The sequence below is a fragment of the Pelodiscus sinensis genome, chromosome 3 (genome assembly GCF_052426305.1).
Source record: "Pelodiscus sinensis isolate ZL-2025 chromosome 3, ASM5242630v1, whole genome shotgun sequence".
NCBI lineage: Eukaryota > Metazoa > Chordata > Testudines > Trionychidae > Pelodiscus > Pelodiscus sinensis.
Window position 1 is genome coordinate 12513900 of NC_143054.1, and position 17373 is coordinate 12531272.

Consider the following 17373-nt stretch of genomic DNA (forward strand, 5'->3'; position numbering starts at 1 on the left):
TATCTATAAAACAAACACATTTGCTTCCCTAGTTTAACAGAGAGGCCTAAATGCCCTTTGATGCAAGACACGCTAGAAAAGAAGACATGGTCCTAGAGCCTCAAAGATATTTAGGTGAATAATTCTAACTGAAATCATATCTTTGAAGATCTGAGCAGTTCGTTTTATTTTTATGCTGTATCATCAAGTAACACTTCTTAATTGGCTTTTGACCTTTGCTGTGAATGGCAGTAAACAGCTGTTGGATTATTAGAGTGAGCATGGTGTGTTTGTAATGACGTGGGTGGCACTTATCATTATACCGCTTATGAATGCCGTTTGATGTTATCAGTTCTCTGCATATTTATGCCCTCGTGGCTGTCTTTTGGCATATTCTTGGATGATATTTCTTATGCTAAGGAGAGGGAAGCTGGGGTCTGCCTCTGCATGGGACAGTCATTAAGGCTCATCTGTTGATTGAGCTTTGCCCTAGCAGAGCAATGGGATGGTTGCAACCTAATTAAAACCAGTTTTTCAAGTGTGGACTCTGGTGAGAGAGCCTGACTGAGAACCTGCCTGCCTGTCTCCCTGCAGATAGGAGGCAACACGAGCAACCGACCACCTGATAGAAGCCCTTGGTTACCTGAGGGAGGCTTTGAGGCTGACCAGGAGGTTCACATGACAGAGGGGATTAGAAGTTATAAAAGGACCAGGTCAGCTCAGAGCAGCTCTGTCATACCTAGGGTTGCCAGATGGTTGAAACAAATATACCGACCACCCCTCCCCCCCAAAAAAAATGGTAAAAATCCTGTTGAAGGGGAAAAAAGGGGGAGAAAGACCAAAGCTGTTGAGCAAAAAACTTGTTGAGCATGTCCCCTTTAGGAGTTGGTGCAAGGATAGGAACAGGAGAGTGGTTGAGCACTAAGACCCAGGGAAAACATTGCTTCCCCTAGGTCTTTTGGGGGGCCAGAGGGCTTGGGGGGGAAGGAGGCCAGGCGCTGAGTGTGTGTAGGGTTGCCAGGTGCCCAGCATTTTCGCCTCCTGGCTGGGGAAAAATTCAGAGAATACCGGACATCTCAGGTGTCCGGTATTCTCTGAAATTTTTTACTGGACAGGAGGCGAAAATACCGAACACCTGGTAACCCTAGCACAACCAGCACAGGAAGAAGAGACTGAGCTGGAGGGAAGGAGTCTATGACAGGGGACCTGGGTGTAGGGTTGTCAACTTTCTAATTGCTGAAAACCAGACCCCGAGGTCTCTTCCCCCTGAGACCCCATTTCTGCTCCGCCTCTTCCTTCTAGGCCACGCCCCCACTCCACCTCTTCCCTAGGCCACACCCCCTGCTCACTCCTCTCCATGCCCCCACTGCTCGCTGATCTTCTCTCTCCCTCTTCCGCACCATTGAACCATCTCCCCCTCTGTTTCCTCTTCTTCCCCTGCTCTGGGGCTGGGCTAAGAGCGACAGCCTGCCTGCCTCCATGCAGAGAGGAGGCAGCACTAGCTGAGCAGAAGCTGGTGTGGGGTGATCACATTATACCTGGCCCCCTCCTTCGCCCCCCAGCTGCATTAACCTGACTTTTGGTGTCTGGTCAGAACATCTGACTGGACACTGACAGGTCCCATTTTCGACCAGACTTTCTGGCCTCTGGCAACCCTTCCTGGGACCCTGAAAAGACATTGAACAGATCCCAAAGAATGCTCAGGAGCGATGCGGAAACTGAAGCCTTCAGGGAAGGGAGGTGAGGGGTGTGCACGGGGAAGGGTGTTTGGGGGGTGCTGGCAGGTGGCGTGTGTACTGAGAGTGAGTCATTAAGGGGTGTTGAAGGGGTGTATTTGTACTGGGCAAGGGAGCGGACTGCCATGCTAGGCCCCTGGGCAAGGAGGGGGGAGTGGCTCTGTGTTCCCAGAAGTGGCAGGAACTTGGGTGTAAGGGATGAGGCCAGGGGCAGCCAGCTCTCAGCGCTGCCCAGAGTGTATCATGCCAGCCTCCCTCCCCTCCCCACAGCCCTTAGAGTCACCCAGAGGGTGCTGCTTCCCCATACCCCCCACGAGCCCTAAGAGCCACGGTGTGCTCCAGCCACAATTTAAAGGGCCCAGGGTTCTGGGTGTCATCGCTGCCACTGTAGCTGGCTGGGAGCCCCAGGCATTTTCAAATCACCAGGCCCTGGTGCAGTTACCCCCTTTGCCCCTCCCACCCTCGTTAGTGCTCCTGGTACTAGCAGATGGTATGGGGGGGGTGCTGGTGAGATGCTGGAGGGTGGGACCTGCGGCCTCACACTTAAAGAGGGAAGAACATCATACCCTGTCATGGTGGCAGGGCAGCTGACTCAGACCCAGGACACAGCACCAACCATCCGTCAGCACCTCTCTGCCAGGCTCTTCCCCTCCCCAGGGTTAGGAGCGGGGCACCTGGGTAGGTGGGATCTGGCAGCTTCAGGGGAGGACCAGTCAGGGCACAGAGACACGCTCTTTCTGAGCTGCAGTGTCTGCTCTGCAAACATCCCAGCCATGTCCTCTGCCTGGAAAAATCTGCCCAGGCAGAGGATCAAAAAGAAGAAACCTTCGGGAAAACCCAGACCTATAGTAACCCTAATTGGATCCCACTTCTGAGCAAGGATACCATGACAGAGGTGGGCAACCTGTGGCCCGAGAGCCACATGCGGCCTGTCGGGATTCTGGGGGTGGCCCACAGGACATTTTGTTTACCGTTGCTCATGCAAAGGATTGCCAAATACTGCTGGTATCTGTCCGCGTAGGTTTTTCCTACCGATATGACCAAAGTGACACGGACACAAAGCCAGGGCACGTGATGTGAAGAGCAGGCCGATTGCACACAACATTGACTGCAAGAGCCACGTGCTCCTCTGCATCCAATCAAAGTGCTGCTGCAGTTGATTGGCTACACCCCACAAATTCTACTTACGCAAGCGCAGTGAGCAAAACTGCCCTGTCTCGGGAGACAGTCTTGGTTATGACAGTCCTTGCGGTACATTGAGATGAAGGAAGGCCACTCATGTGGCCCATTCACTAGCCTAGGTTGCCCATCACCGGTCGATGCTCAGGGTATTAACCTGGAGGGGAAAGAAAGATACAGAACCAGAAGCCCACTCAAACCGCATGAGTGTACAAGCTCACAGAGCCAGCATATGGTCCAAATGCAGCAGCCTGATGAGTGCTGAGGCAAAGGACTGTTTGCCGGATCTATCACAGTAGTTAAAGATCTCAGATAAAAACAAGGTCAATGCCTGCCACTGCCTAGGGTTGCCAGATGTCCAGTTTTCACCCAGGCAGGTCGGTATTTTGGCCTTCCGTCTGGTAAAAAAAAAAACAGAGATTTTCTGTTTTCCTTGGACAGAAGGCCAGCGACATCTGCAAGGGGAAGTGAGGAGTGCAGTAATTTAAAGGCGTAGAGACCCCTTTTTTTTTTTTTGCTTAACCAATTTTTCCCTGCCTCTTCAGGATTTTTTGTGAAGGTTATCTGGCAACCCTATCTCTACCACGGGCTTCAAGAAAGTCATTTAATCTTTGTTTGCCTCAGTTTTCCAGCCATACAATGGGAATTAATAATATTTCTTTCCTGTATCCTTTCTCTGGTCTGTTTAGATTGTGAGCACTTTGAAGCAGGGACTGTTTCTCACTATGCACATGGACAATGTCTGTCACACCGGAGCTATGATCTTGATTTGCAGGCCTCTTGGTACTACCGTCATAGAAATACACTGCAATAACTCACTGTTAACCACACTGCACAATCTCTTCTTCCCTCTGAACATTGTTTTTCAGGACAGCCCTTTGAGATCACTACAGTTCTGACGGGGGCAGTTGCCAATATCATTGTGTCCATACTACTCGGAGAGCGGCTTGACTACAAAGACCCCACATTGTTAAAACTACTAAGTCTGATCAGTGAAAATGCCAGGGTGCTTGGAAGTCCCTCTGTTACGGTAATTCTGGTTATTTTAAAGTCAATTGTAGGGGGTAGGTGAAAGCCCAGCTGGGAAAGGCAAGCCCCAGCTCTGCCCCTTCCGCCGGAGGCCCTGCCCCCAGAGCCAAACCCCACCCACCCCCAGCCTGATCCTTCCTGGCCACGTGGGGAGCCAAAGATGCTCTGCTGCAGCCCTGGCCCAGCCTAGTCCTCCCTGGCGGTCATGAGAGCCGCGCTGCTGTGCCATGGCCCCATCCCTTCCCAGCAGCCAGGGAAGCCAGACTGCCACGCCATGGCCTCATCCCTCCCCAGCAGCCAGGGAAGCCAGACTGCCACGCCATGGCCTCATCCCTCCCCAGCAGCCAGGGAAGCCAGGCTGCCACACAATGGCCCCATCCCTCCCTATCAGCCAGGAAAGCCGGGCTGCCACGCCGTGGCCTCATTCCTCCCTGGAAGCCACGGAAGACAGGCTGCCACAATGTGGCCTCATCTCCCACCCCTCCCCCGGCAGCCAGGGAAGCCAAGCTGCCACGCCATAGCCTATCCCTCCCCGGCAACCGGGGAAGCCAGGCTGCCAACCTGAGGCCCCAGCCTTCCCCCGACAGCTGCGTGTTCTCACCATTCCACGGTGCTAGCCCCGGCCTGAGGTGATCGGGTGCATAGGCAGTTTTGGGAAGGCTATGCCTTCCCTTGTCTACATTACCAGCCACCCCTGTAAGTCATTATTCATGTGCATGCAGTACACACATAATAATTGTGTGCTGTATATACAGCATGGCATCAGATCATTTCTACCAATCAAACTCATCCAACAAATAAGATGATGATGTATCTGTCTAGAATAGATATGTACCCCTACATAGGTTCTAACTCTGGGGGTCCTCCAGAGCTTGAAAAAATAAATGGGTGCTCAGCAGCCCTATGTATCAGTGACTCCCCCTCCACCCGGCACTTCCTGCCCACTGGAAGACCCATTGATCAACTTCTCCCTCTTTCTCCCAGCATCTCCTTCCCAGCTGTTTAGCGGAGTGCATGAGGCACCATGGAAAAGGGGGAGGTGCAAGGGAGAGGTTTGCTCAGGGGAGGGAGGAGAATGGGCCATAGAGGGAAAGAGACGGGACAGGAGCAGGAAGAAGTAGGGTGGGAAGTTGGGGAAAGGGTGGAGTAAGGGCAGGACCTGGGGCAAAGAGGGAGTCGAGCATCTCCTAAAGATTGTGTCTATGAGCCCCTACACTTACGAACAGGGACTGTTAACAGGGAGTTTGGAGAGGGAGTTGGGAAGGGGGTGAGATACACTCACCATTCTTTAAAATCTTTTCACTACACTCCTGCCCTTCAAGGAGGCATTGAATAACAAGTGGGGAGTCTCTCCGAAGGAAAGCAGGTATGGATGGTGCTAGGTCTGGTGTCGTTACCTGCACAGCATGTGCCATGTTTGTCTTCCTCCCAGAAGACAGAAGAGATTGCATCTGCACTAAGTACAAGCTAGTCACCATTTTAGAAGAAAAAATTAGAGGACTTAAGGGCCAAGAATCAACCCTACGTACTATCAGAGAGGATGAAGACTACCTCGATAGAAGGCAGCGTTTAATCCTGCAGGCTGAAGAGCCAGTCAGGACAGTACAGGATAAGGAAGAGAACTGGCAGCATGTAACCTCTAGAAGGAGAAGGCCAACTCAAGTATCCCCCATCCCTGTATAAGTAAGTAACTGCTATCAGGCTCTCTCTACAGGCACTGCGGTGGAGAATGCTTTGGCAGGGACCTCTCAGGGAAGAAATCAGAAGGGAACACCCTCTACCGGAAGGCATGGGATGCATAGTCCTAGGGATGGGGGTTCCACAATCACCATCCGCAAAAGAAGAAGACAGAGGGTAATGGTCGGAGACTCCCTCCTAAGTGGGACTGAGTCATCCATCTGCCGTCCAGACCTGAAATCTCAAGAAGTGTGCTGCTTACTAGGAGCTCGCATTCAGGATGTGACCAAGAGTCTTCCCAAAGTGATTAAACTTCGGATCGCTAACCCTTCCTGCTTCTCCTGTAGGAACTCATGATACGGCCAACAATGACCATGAGCGGGTCACAGCAGATTATGTAGTGCTGAGAAGAAGGATCAAGGAATTTGAAGTGGAAGTGGTGTTCTCATCCATCCTTCCAGTTGAAGGAAAAGGTCCGGGTAGGGATTGTCTAATTGAGGAAGTAAATGAGTGGTTATGCAGGTGGTGTCGGAGAGAGGGCTTTGGTTTCTTTGACCATGGGACTCTATTCCGGGCACAAGGATTGTTAGGAAGAGATGGGATCCACCTAATCAAGAGAGGAAAGAGCATCTTTGCAGGCAACCTTGCAAACCTAGCGAGGAGGGCTTTAAACTAGGTTAGTTGGGGGACGGTGACCAAAGCCCGGAGGTAAGCGAGGAAGTCGGACACCGGGAAGAATCACAAGGAGGAACGAGCAACAGAGGAGGACGCCTGATTCAGATAGAGAAGTAGGGCGATCAACTGCTTATCTAAGGTGGGCTGGACTTGATGACCTCCTTAGGTCTCTTCCAGATCTATGATTCTATGACTTACCATCATAGCCAGTGGGTGTCTGCAAAGTCTTCTTGGATTTTCCCTCACAAGAGCTATGTGAAATACTATTGTCCTCATTTTACAGATGGTGAAATGAGAGACAGAGAGATTGAGTGACTTGCCCAAGGTTCCATAGGAGGTCTGTGACGGAGCTGGGAACTGAACTTACCTCTCTGAGATCCCAGCATAGCACCTTAATGACAAAGCCATTCAAACGGTCTGAGCATAATTAATTTGCAGCATAGTGGCAGTTGTGTTTCCAGCCTGGAGGACATGATCCAAACTATCTCTGAAATGAATTCCTTGGTAGTTTATACATCTGTGTATGTATATGAAATGAGTTTATATTCTAACAAATCTGGAGAGACATGGGACTTCCAGGCAGACAATCTCTTGCATGTTACACAGCGTGATGACAGTGGCAATACAAGTAAAAGCCTTCCTCTCCAAAAAACCCTGAGTCTGTCTGAATCTTCCGCAAAATCTTCTTGCGCAAGAGAGCACCCACACCGCAAAAGCGCATCGAAAAAGCAATGCGCTTTTCTGCAAGAGAGTGTCCACACTGACTGCATGGACGCTCTCTCAAAAGAAAGCTCTGATTGCTACGCACAGAATGGCCACCAGAGCACTTGTGTTTTTTTCCATTGGCTCTTTTTACACAAAACCCCCCTGTTGCCCATCCACACGCACCTTTTTGCACAAGAACTCTTGTGCAAAAAGGAGTTATTCCTCATAGGAGGAATATCTACAGCAGAAAAACCCCTCTGTTCTTTCATTTTACTTAAACACGCTTGAGGTGTGGACGCTCCACGAACCTTATAGTGTAGACCTAGCCTGAGTGTTTCAGACCACTGCTTAACAGCACCTCTAATCCTATCTGGTCTCTCCGAGCACAGCCCCTCTACATTTCATGCCCCAGCTCCGCCACTTGCCTCTCAAGACCGAATTCTCCCATGGAATTCTCCCACTTTCAGACTAGATCCTGCTTATCAACCACAATCACACCAGCAGCAAGTCTGACCTATGTAGAGGCACTGAGCATTGGTGTACCTTCATTCATTGATCATAGATTCCAAGGCCAAAAGGGAGCACTGTGATCATCTAGTCCAACCTCCAGTATCATCTGGGCTGTAGTACTCCCCCCAGCATAATTCCTAATGCAGTAAGCTCTTCGGCTACATCTACACTGGCACCCCTTTCCGGAAAAGGGATGCTAATGTAGACTTTTGAATAGGCAAATCCGCGGGGGATTTAAATATCCCCCGCGGCATTTGCATTAACATGGCTGCCGCTTTTTTCCGGCTTGGGGAAAAGCCGGAGAAAAGCGCCAGTCTAGACGTTATTCTCCGGAAAATAAAGCCTTTTCTGGAGGATTTCTTATTCCTACTTGAAAGTAGGAAAAAGAAATCCTCCGGAAAAGGCTTTATTTTCCGGAGAATAACGTCTAGACTGGCGCTTTTCTCCGGCTTTTCCTCAAGGGTAAGTCTAGATTACAGGTTTCTGTCGACAGATACTGTCGACAAAACTTCTGTCGACAAAGAGGGTACGTCTAAACTACATGCCTCCGTCGATGGAGGCATGTAGATTAGCCAGATGGGCAGAGGGAAATGAAGTCGCGATTAAAATAATCGCGGCTTCATTTAAATTTAAATGGCTGCCCCGCTCTGCCGATCAGCTGTTTGTCGGCAGATCGGGGCAGTCTGGACGCGCCGACAAAGAAGCCTTTCTTGATCGGCACAGGTATGCCTCGTGAAACCAGGTTTACCTGTGCCGATCAAAAAAGGCTTCTTTGTCGGCGCGGCGCATCCAGACTGCCCCGATCTGCCGACAAACAGCTGATCGGCAGAGCGGGGCAGCCATTTAAATTTAAATGAAGCCGTGATTATTTTAATCGCGGCTTCATTTCCCTCTGCTGATCTGGCTAATCTACATGCCTCCGTCGACGGAGGCATGTAGTCTAGACACACCCAGAGCGTCTAGACTACATTGAGTTCTGTCGACAAAGCAAGGTGCTTTGTCGACATGGTAGTGTAGACGCAAAGGACAGTTTACATGCAATAACACCTTCTGTCGACAGAAACTCTGTCGACAGAATGCGTTATGCCTCGTAAAATGAGGTTTACCAGCGTCGACAAAACTGCTGAGTTCTGTCGCTGTTATGGCGACAGAACTCAGTGGTAGTGTGGACGCAGGTATAGTTTTGTCGACAAAAGTCCACTTTTGTTGACAAAACCCTGTAGTCTAGACACACCCCAAGCCGGAAAAAAGCGGCAGCCATGTTAATGCAAATGCCACGGGGGATATTTAAATCCCCCGTGGATTTGCCTATTCCAAAGTCTACATTAGCATCCCTTTTCCGGAAAGGGGTGCCAATGTAGACACAGCCTTCCAGTAGATAAGTTACTCTCACTGTTAAAAATGTACATCTTATTTTCGGTCTGAATTTATCTAGCTCTTACTTCCAGCCATTGGATCATAGTTTGCCTCCTCTGCTAGACTGAAGTCCCCATCATCAAATATTTGTTCCCTGTGTAGCTACTTAAAAACTGTGATTGTGTCACCTCTTCGCTTTCTCTTTAGTAAGCTCAGTAAATTGAGCTCCTTGAGTCTATCACTTCAGACACTTTACCAAAGAATTAATTAACTGGTTTACTAAGGAAAAACCAGTTGCTTTTCATTTCGGCCTACCTGGACATAGTCTTAACGTTCTTACTACATGCAACTTACTTCAAAGAGACTTTAACACCAGATTACAGAGGGAAACTTCAGAACTTTCTTTCATCCTTAAATTTGACACTTTACAAATGGGCCTTAACAAAGATGCTAATTACCTTAAGCATTAAAAGATAGCTTCCCACTTCTCACCCCTGATTAGCCATTCATTGACTCAAATAGCTATTCCATCCCTCCCTGTCCCTCACCCCACCTTCTATACTAAATCTGATTTGTCAGTTTAATAATGTGTTCACTTTTTTCATTGTATTCCTTTGGTATATATGGTCATGCCAGTTTTCTTCTAGAATATGATTTGAGGAAGTGGGTCTGGCCCACGAAAGCTCATCGCCTATTAAACCATCTTGTTAGTCTTTAAAGTGCTACATAGTTTTCCCTTTTGTTACTGCAAGGCAGGCTTTTTAATCCTGTAATCCTTCTTGTGGATCTCTGAAATCTTCTCTCCATTTTTTTCAACATCCTGCTTGAATTGTGAAACCAGAACTAAACACAATATTCCAGTAGTGGTCATATCAGATACCATTTTAAAGGTAAATAACCTCTCTACACCAACTCAATATGCCCCCAGGTTATATATCCCAGGATTACATGAACTTTTTTTGGCCCCAACGTCACACTGGAAACTAATGTTCAGCTGATTGTCTACCACCACTCTCAGATCTTTTTCACTCACTGCTTCCCAAGAGAGAGTCCTTTATTGTGTAAGACTGACCTGCATTCTTTGTTCTTGGAGGTGTATATTTATTTTAGTCATACTATAACTCAGATCACTTGCTTGTGCCCAGTTTACCAAGCGAGCCTAATAGCTTTTTATCTGTGACCTGATCTCTTCGTTATTTATCATTACTCCCAATTTTGCGTCATCTGCAAATGTCAGTGACTATTTTATGTTTCCTTCCAGGCCCTTGATAACCATGTTAAAAATGTTGAACTTTGCTGAGCCCAATAACCTGAGTTAGACTAAAGCTGTGGTTCTCGACCTAATGGCCTCATAATCCCACATAATAGAGAGTTGCATACATGGCACACAATCATAAATAGATTGAAAACCACAGGACTAAAGCATTTCAGCCTCCAGGCAAGTAAACTGTTGTGTGCCACAGGCAGAAAACAAGAGACTAATAGGACATCAATACCTGAGGCTCCAACAGTGGTGGGGAAATGATTAGGGGAGATTTGCACAGCTGATCCTAACTGAGGGCAGCAGAGGAAAGTGAAATCCCATTCTTCTTAGAAGCTTTTTAATTGTTTAGTGTCCCCCAGCTTCCAAAAGGCTATTTAACTATTTTGTGTCTCCCAGCTTCCATCTTAGCAAAATGGCGCTTCAAGAAGGAGGCAAGATTCGTGAAGCCAGAATTTTGTTCTGTTGTTCCTGAAGTCTGTACTTAGTTTTTCTTATGTCAGAGGCCATTGTGTGGCTTCCTTATGTGTTCTTCCCACCGTTCCTGTTGAATTCAAGCATTACATTTTATAGCAAACATTATCCAATCCTAATATTTATTGTTATACAGTCAATCTAAATCACTAGGATTCATGTCTGTACTCATGGATTCTTACAGAGCACCTCTGACAGGATTCATAACATTTATTCCATTTCATCACCCTTTTCTGTTGCACCAAGTCTAAAAGAACAGCGAGAAGTCCTGTGGCACCTTATAGACTAACAGATTTATTGGAGCAAAAGCATATGACCAAGTGTAAAAGAGAATCTCTATTCGCAGTAGAACTGATTAAAAAACGAAATGAGACTTTTGGGGAAACAAAAGTAATTCATTTGTGTGGGTTTTTTTCTACAAATTTGACTTTTTAAGGGCTTTTTTTAGTAGTTCTAGAGAACAGTATAGAGCCTCTGATATACAGTTGGGCAGTTCTGATTCCATCCAGTAGGGGGCAGTACACACTAGATCAAACAATATATACAAAATGTGGCTATTTAATCTACTTTCTGGAATACATGGTCAAGTGATAGAAAATTCAGGATTGATTGGTGGCACATCACAGGTGCAAGAACCAGGCTGGAGAGCTAGGAATTCTTGCCCCATCCTGTACCTCCAGACACGTAAGACCTATGAGGAATGAGGGCTTGTTTGCTGCTCATACCCCCACACACAGCGTATGATCTTCCTATGCCTCAATCTCCTTATCTGCGAAATAGGTATAACAAGTCATTTGCTTTTATGAATTGCTTTTAGATCTTTGCTCTAATAAGTGTTACGTATTCTCATTACTTTGTTTTGCTTACTCTGCCATTTTAAACTATTTCAGCTATATAACATATTCCCAGCCCTGGGATTTCTTCTCAAGAATTACAAGACATTTTTGCGCAACACAAGTGAAATGCATTCTTTTATACGGCTTACTTTTATAGAATGCCTCAAAGTTCTGGACAAAAATGATCAGAGAAGTTTTATTGATGCATTCCTTGTAAGACAGCAGGAGGTAATTATGATTTCTGCAGACTTGCATGATTCATTTTCATATTTTATATTTAAAAACACATTTTATATGGAAATTTAGCAATGGTAAAGTATACACCTAATAAACTAGCAGTGCTGAGCAAATAGTTTGCTATGATTGCAATAAGAATTTCTTGGCTGGAACATTGGGCCTGCATCCCCACTAGTTTCAATTCTTGCAGCATCAGGGCCAAAATCTCTTTCATTGCTAGTTGAATATCCTTCACTTAATTGCAATTTGCTCAGATGTATTCATTGTTTGAATTTGCTTGACAAATATCTTTCCAGATGTTTACTTCCAGAAAGATGCAAACAGCTGACTGTTCTAGTTACTTCTGATTAGTCAGATGAATCACATAGTATTTATTTTTCTATTTTATTATTACACCTAGGAGTGTGAGTTATGGGCCAGGTTTTGCTAGGCACTTATCAAAAGACAGAGCAAATACCCCCCATCCCAGAAAATGTACAGTAAGACAAGAGACAACAGATGCATATGATGATGTGACGGGATGCGGCCATGGGGGAATACAGGGAAACAATATTGGCCAACATGATAGGCCATAGTCTGATTCCTGGCTTCCCTATGCTTAAAAGTTAAGTACGTGCTGATGTGCTTCGCTGAACTGGATCCAGAATGCTCAGCATTGTTCCGACTGATCCTTAGTAGCATCTGGCCCAAGGATTTTTGGCACCCTAGATGAACTATGACTTTGGCACAGGGCTCCCCACTTCCACCATTCAATAATTGGGGGCAAGCAGTGGGGAGCTGGCGCTGAAGCACCTGCATGGCTGACTTTGCCTTGTGAGGGGAGGAAGAGGCTCTGCATGCTGCCTTTGCAGTTTCCGGCCAATAGGAGCTGAGAAATTCTGCTGAAGGAAGGGGAAGCAAATGAATCCTCCTCATTCCTTCCCCCCTCCCTCCCCATGCTGAAGCAGAGCCACGTGGAGCAATCTGCCCAGCACACAGGCAAGGAGCCTGTCTCAGGTTCCTGCAGAGCTGCTGGCTGGGAGCCGCCTAGGTAAGCGCCTCTCAGCCAGAGTCTGCCTCTGGCATCCCATCCTCTTTTTTTACCCCCAACTACCTGCCCCAGGCCCAAACCCTCTGTGTCCTCTCTCCCCAACTCCTCCATGTCAAAACTCCCTCCCAGACCTTGCACACCTTTCTACACCTGTCCCCCAGGTCAGAATCCTCTCCTCCACCCATAACCCCTACACCCTGCGCTCCAAACCCCTGCACCAGATCATAACCCCCTCCTTCACCCAAACTTGTCTCACTCCCCACACTCCCTTCTGCACCCCAGTCCTCTATCCCAAGCTCCCTTCTACACCCCACCCATCATCCCTTGCCGCCACCACAAAAGTACAACCTTTGACCACTTACCAAAACCTTGGAGTGGCCCTCCATTAAAAATTATTGCTCACCCCTGACCTATATAGTTGGGAAAGTCCTGTTTAGTAGAAAAGATGCATATATGTTTCTGAGGGCATGTGAGCAAAGCCCTCTTGGTTATCTTTTTCATTTATTTTTTATGACATGGTGTGGCGGGGTCCCCAGCCCCGCCCTCTTCTCCCCAAGGTCAAAGCAGGCCCTGAGGCCTAGTCCCAGGTGAAAGCAGGCTCTGAGGCCTAGTCCACGCCAGGAGAGGATGGGGTAGGAGGGTCCGGGCCCTCCCTCTCCACTGGACCCCAAACCAGGGCCCTATTAGTGGTGGGTGGTTCCCACCACCAGCTCGGCGGGGAGTTCTCCCCATATCGTGCCGAGCCCACTGGGGGGTTCCCTGCCTCCAGCCCTGTGGCCGATGGAGACCCCACCTGCAGAAGCCGGGCTGGTGGCGGCCGCGATGTTGGCAGGTCCGGTATCTGGGGCAGCAGCAACGGGGTTGTCCACTGCAGCAGGACAGGCGACCCCCGGAGTCTGCATTGCGGGCACGCCTGACCCAGAGTTGGTAGCAGCAACGGCAGCAGTCCCAACAGCTCTGGCTCCAGCGGCAAGTCCAGCTGTGGCTCTGGAGGTTGGGCAGGAGCTTCTTCCTCCCCAGAGGTCAGCCCCAACTGAGCAGCTCAGCAGCCTTTTATACTGGGGCTGCACTGCGAGCATGCCCAGAAGGGCTGCGGGGGAGGGGCATATTCCACCCAATAGGCGGGCTTTCCGCCCCCCTGTTCAGTGTGAGGCAGGCCAGCCCCGCTACATATGGTCTAGTTTTCACAAGACTTCTTTTTGTGTTAATGCTTTTTTTTTATTTTCAGGAGAAAAGTAATGCCAATGGATATTTCCATAATAGCAACTTAATAGTCCTTGCGAACAATTTGTTTGCGGCTGGCATGGAAACCAGTTCCACCACCCTGCGCTGGGGACTTCTGCTCATGATGAAATACCCCAAAATTCAGAGTAAGTGCTTTTGTGACAGCTTCTAGTTTGGCTGGCACTGGGGTGGAGCAGGAAATATCAGGCAAAAACAACATAAACTGCTACAGCTCGAGCTAAAGAGTTAAGCTTGACCTTGAAGAGCTGTAGCAGGTTCATAGTCTCAGTAGTTCAGGCATAGAGTGGGACATAGAACCCCCACTTACCAGTGGGTTATTCTTTTATTTCCTTAGAGCAGATTCTGATCTTAGTTGCACCTGTGTAAACCTGGAGCTGTTCCATTCTAGTCATTAGAATTGCTCCAGATTCACCCTAGAATTTTGCTCATGGCAAGCAGAACAGTTCAGAGCTGAATTTACATGGTCATAGCTGTGAGCACAGTTGTAATAATTGAGGCTTCACAGACCTACTTGAATTGTGAGCCTAACCAGTGGAAAGTGGGTGAATGGTCATGAATTGTCACAGGGATCTGTTATATACAATTGTTTAAGACAAGTTTTAAGAAGGAGGCCAAGAGAATGAGTTTAAATGAGGCGGGAGGTCTTACTGGTTCCACTCAAGGACATTGCTATGCACATGGCTAGTAAACAAGAGGGAAAAGGAACCAGAAATCAACGGACCAAAATTGGTACATTGGAAATTAGACCTAATTGGTGTGCAAAATAATGAGAAGATGGATCATTCTACCCCCTACTCTTTTGGGGTGGCCCTTAAAAAGACACTTGGAAATTTAAAAAGGAACTTCTACTATCACTGCAGTTACAATAGGATTTTTACAATAACACTCAGACTTTAATATTCCCAGCCCTTTAAATCTCTGCCGGAGCCCTAGGTGGCATTGAAGAGCTGGTGGAGGGAAACTAGCCCTCAGCCCCTCCTCTTCTGCCGGAGACCCCACCCCTTCCACCTGATGCCCCACCCCTTCCAAGTGTGCAGACCCCTCTCCCCCCCACACACACACAACTTGGCCAGGGGCCTGACTCTGCAGTTGGTCAACCTGGTACTGAGACAACCCATCTAGCTCTGGTTGGCTTGAGAAGGACCAGTGAACGAGAGGGACCTGAGCCAGCCAACCAGATGGGGTGTGTCTAGACTACATGCCTCCTTCGACGGAGGCATGTAGATTAGCCAGATCGGAAGAGGGAAATGAAGCCGCGATTAAAATAATCGCGGCTTCATTTAAATTTAAATGGCTGCCCCGATCTGCCGATCAGCTGTTTGTCGGCAGATCGGGGGAATCTGGACGCGATGCCCCGACAAAGAAGCCTTTCTTCATCGACACAGGTAAACCTGGTTTCACGAGGCTTACCTGTGTCGATGAAGAAAGGCTTCTTTGTCGGGGCATCGCGTCCAGACTCCCCCGATCTGCCGACAAACAGCTGATCGGCAGATCGGGGCAGCCATTTAAATTTAAATGAAGCCGCGATTATTTTAATCGCGGCTTCATTTCCCTCTTCCGATCTGGCTAATCTACATGCCTCCGTCGAAGGAGGCATGTAGTCTAGACACACCCATGATGTTCCTAGCCAGGCAAGCAATCTGGCATTCAGAGTAGCAGTTGTAATAGCCCCGCCTCTCAGCCGGAATCATCTGTCTATGATTGACCAGCTGCCCTGTTCTGAGAACATCAGCAAAAGCTGTATTTCCTCCAGGCTGTCTTATCTTCTCTCCATTCTGTGTCAGTGTGTTTTGTCAAAAGCAGAAAGTGAATATCATTCCTGACTCACAACTGAACAGCAGATATCATCCGTTTGACCCCCACCCAGAAGTACTGACTGATAGGATAAGAAACTTTAACCAATTTACCATCTCTACAAAAGTTTCTGACAGATTTTTATTGTTTAGCTTAATCACTCCGTTGCAGCTGTAATGGTTTTTGCCTTGTTTTGAGTCTTTCACTTTTGTGCAATTCATTGAAAACCCTTCAAACCATTGACATGAATTTCCTAATCTGTTTGCTATGGCACTAAGCAAACTGAGGTCTTTGTAAATGAAATTCCAAACCTTGCTTAACACTCTTCACTACTGGACGGAGATAAGGTCATATTAACGTCTATAGCTTTGTGGGCCATCCAGCGTCATGCAACAGCAGAATTTGACATTACATTTCTGGCCTCCTCCAACCTGGCAGACCATCCATGATCTTTCCCCAGATAATTAATATCATTAGAGATGGTGAGAAAATTGCAAGGAAAATGACATTTTGCCTCATCTCCTCCCACAAAAAAGATAGACAAAGATTTATGAATATTTCTATGATGGTTCTCCTATTACATCCAGCTCTATTTACTTGTTAAACCCCAGGGGTATGTTCACCACTTTACAAAATAGAAGACAGAGTCCATGCCCCCCAAGGCGTTTGCAATCCCAACAGATAAACAACATAATGCAAGATACAAAGGGACAGATCTAGCCTGTGGTGTGCCGAAGCAGTTTTAGTAAGCCATGCAACAGCTTGCTTATATGCCTTAGAGAGACAAGGTTGAGTAGATAATATCTTTCATCGTCATTGGACCAACTTCTGTAGGTGAGAGACAAGCTGCCGAGTTTACACAGAGCTCTTTTCAGGTCTAAATGCTATAGTCCATGAATTGTGACCTCATACAGGTGGCACATACAAGGTCACACTGTGCAAAGATTAGTTCAGCAAACAGAATCCTTCCAGAAGGTGGCGGGGAGGGACTACAACCCACATTGTCCCACAACCCACGTTCAGCCTGCCAGCTGGAGAACACACAGTGAATCAGGCATGATTTGCATACATAGACCACACCCACCAGCTCTCATTTACATCACTATTGCTACACTGGCTTTGATGGAATTACTCCTGATTTCAATGAAGTAAGCTCAGAATCTGGCCACCTGTGTACCGGAGGACCAAGAATCTGGTTCAGAGCAAGGGTTTTTTGGTTGCTGTTGTTACTTTTATGCTTTTTCAGTTGCTTCCCCTAACTCACCCATTGTTAGATCTTATGATAATCACCAAAAAAATGTCCTGCACATCTCAAACTCTGTTTCTGACAATAACCAGATAATTCCTTAACAGTTCTATTTGGTGACTTCTTGCCTGAAGGCTGCTTCACAGAATCACGGGAAAATCCTTTATGCATGTAATTGACAGAGTGAACAAGGAAGTCTCTGTTGCAAAGGAATTGAAAACTGTAATAAAATCCTCTACTAATCACAGGTCATGATAGCCCACAGTCCATTTTGTCCAATTAAGTACAGAATGGCATGTTCTAGTGGTCTGATCACAGGTCTGGGTGTGGGGATCACCTAGATTTTGAACCTGAGTGTGGCTTTGTCTGCCTCTAAAAATTCATCTCAGGACAGTTGGGAGGCT

The 17373-nt window shown here is 47.5% G+C and overlaps 1 protein-coding gene across 2 annotated transcripts in view; it reads left to right on the forward strand.

Moving 5' to 3' along the window:
• LOC102460160 (cytochrome P450 2K4-like) overlaps nucleotides 1-17373 on the forward strand; it is a 30709-nt gene that overhangs the window by 7232 nt on the left and 6104 nt on the right. For both annotated transcript variants that reach the window (XM_075923367.2, XM_006137028.5), the window contains 3 exons: nucleotides 3764-3924; nucleotides 11472-11645; nucleotides 13913-14054. In XM_075923367.2, coding sequence (XP_075779482.2) covers nucleotides 3764-3924; nucleotides 11472-11645; nucleotides 13913-14054 — 477 coding nt within the window. The remainder of the gene's footprint in view (nucleotides 1-3763; nucleotides 3925-11471; nucleotides 11646-13912; nucleotides 14055-17373) is intronic.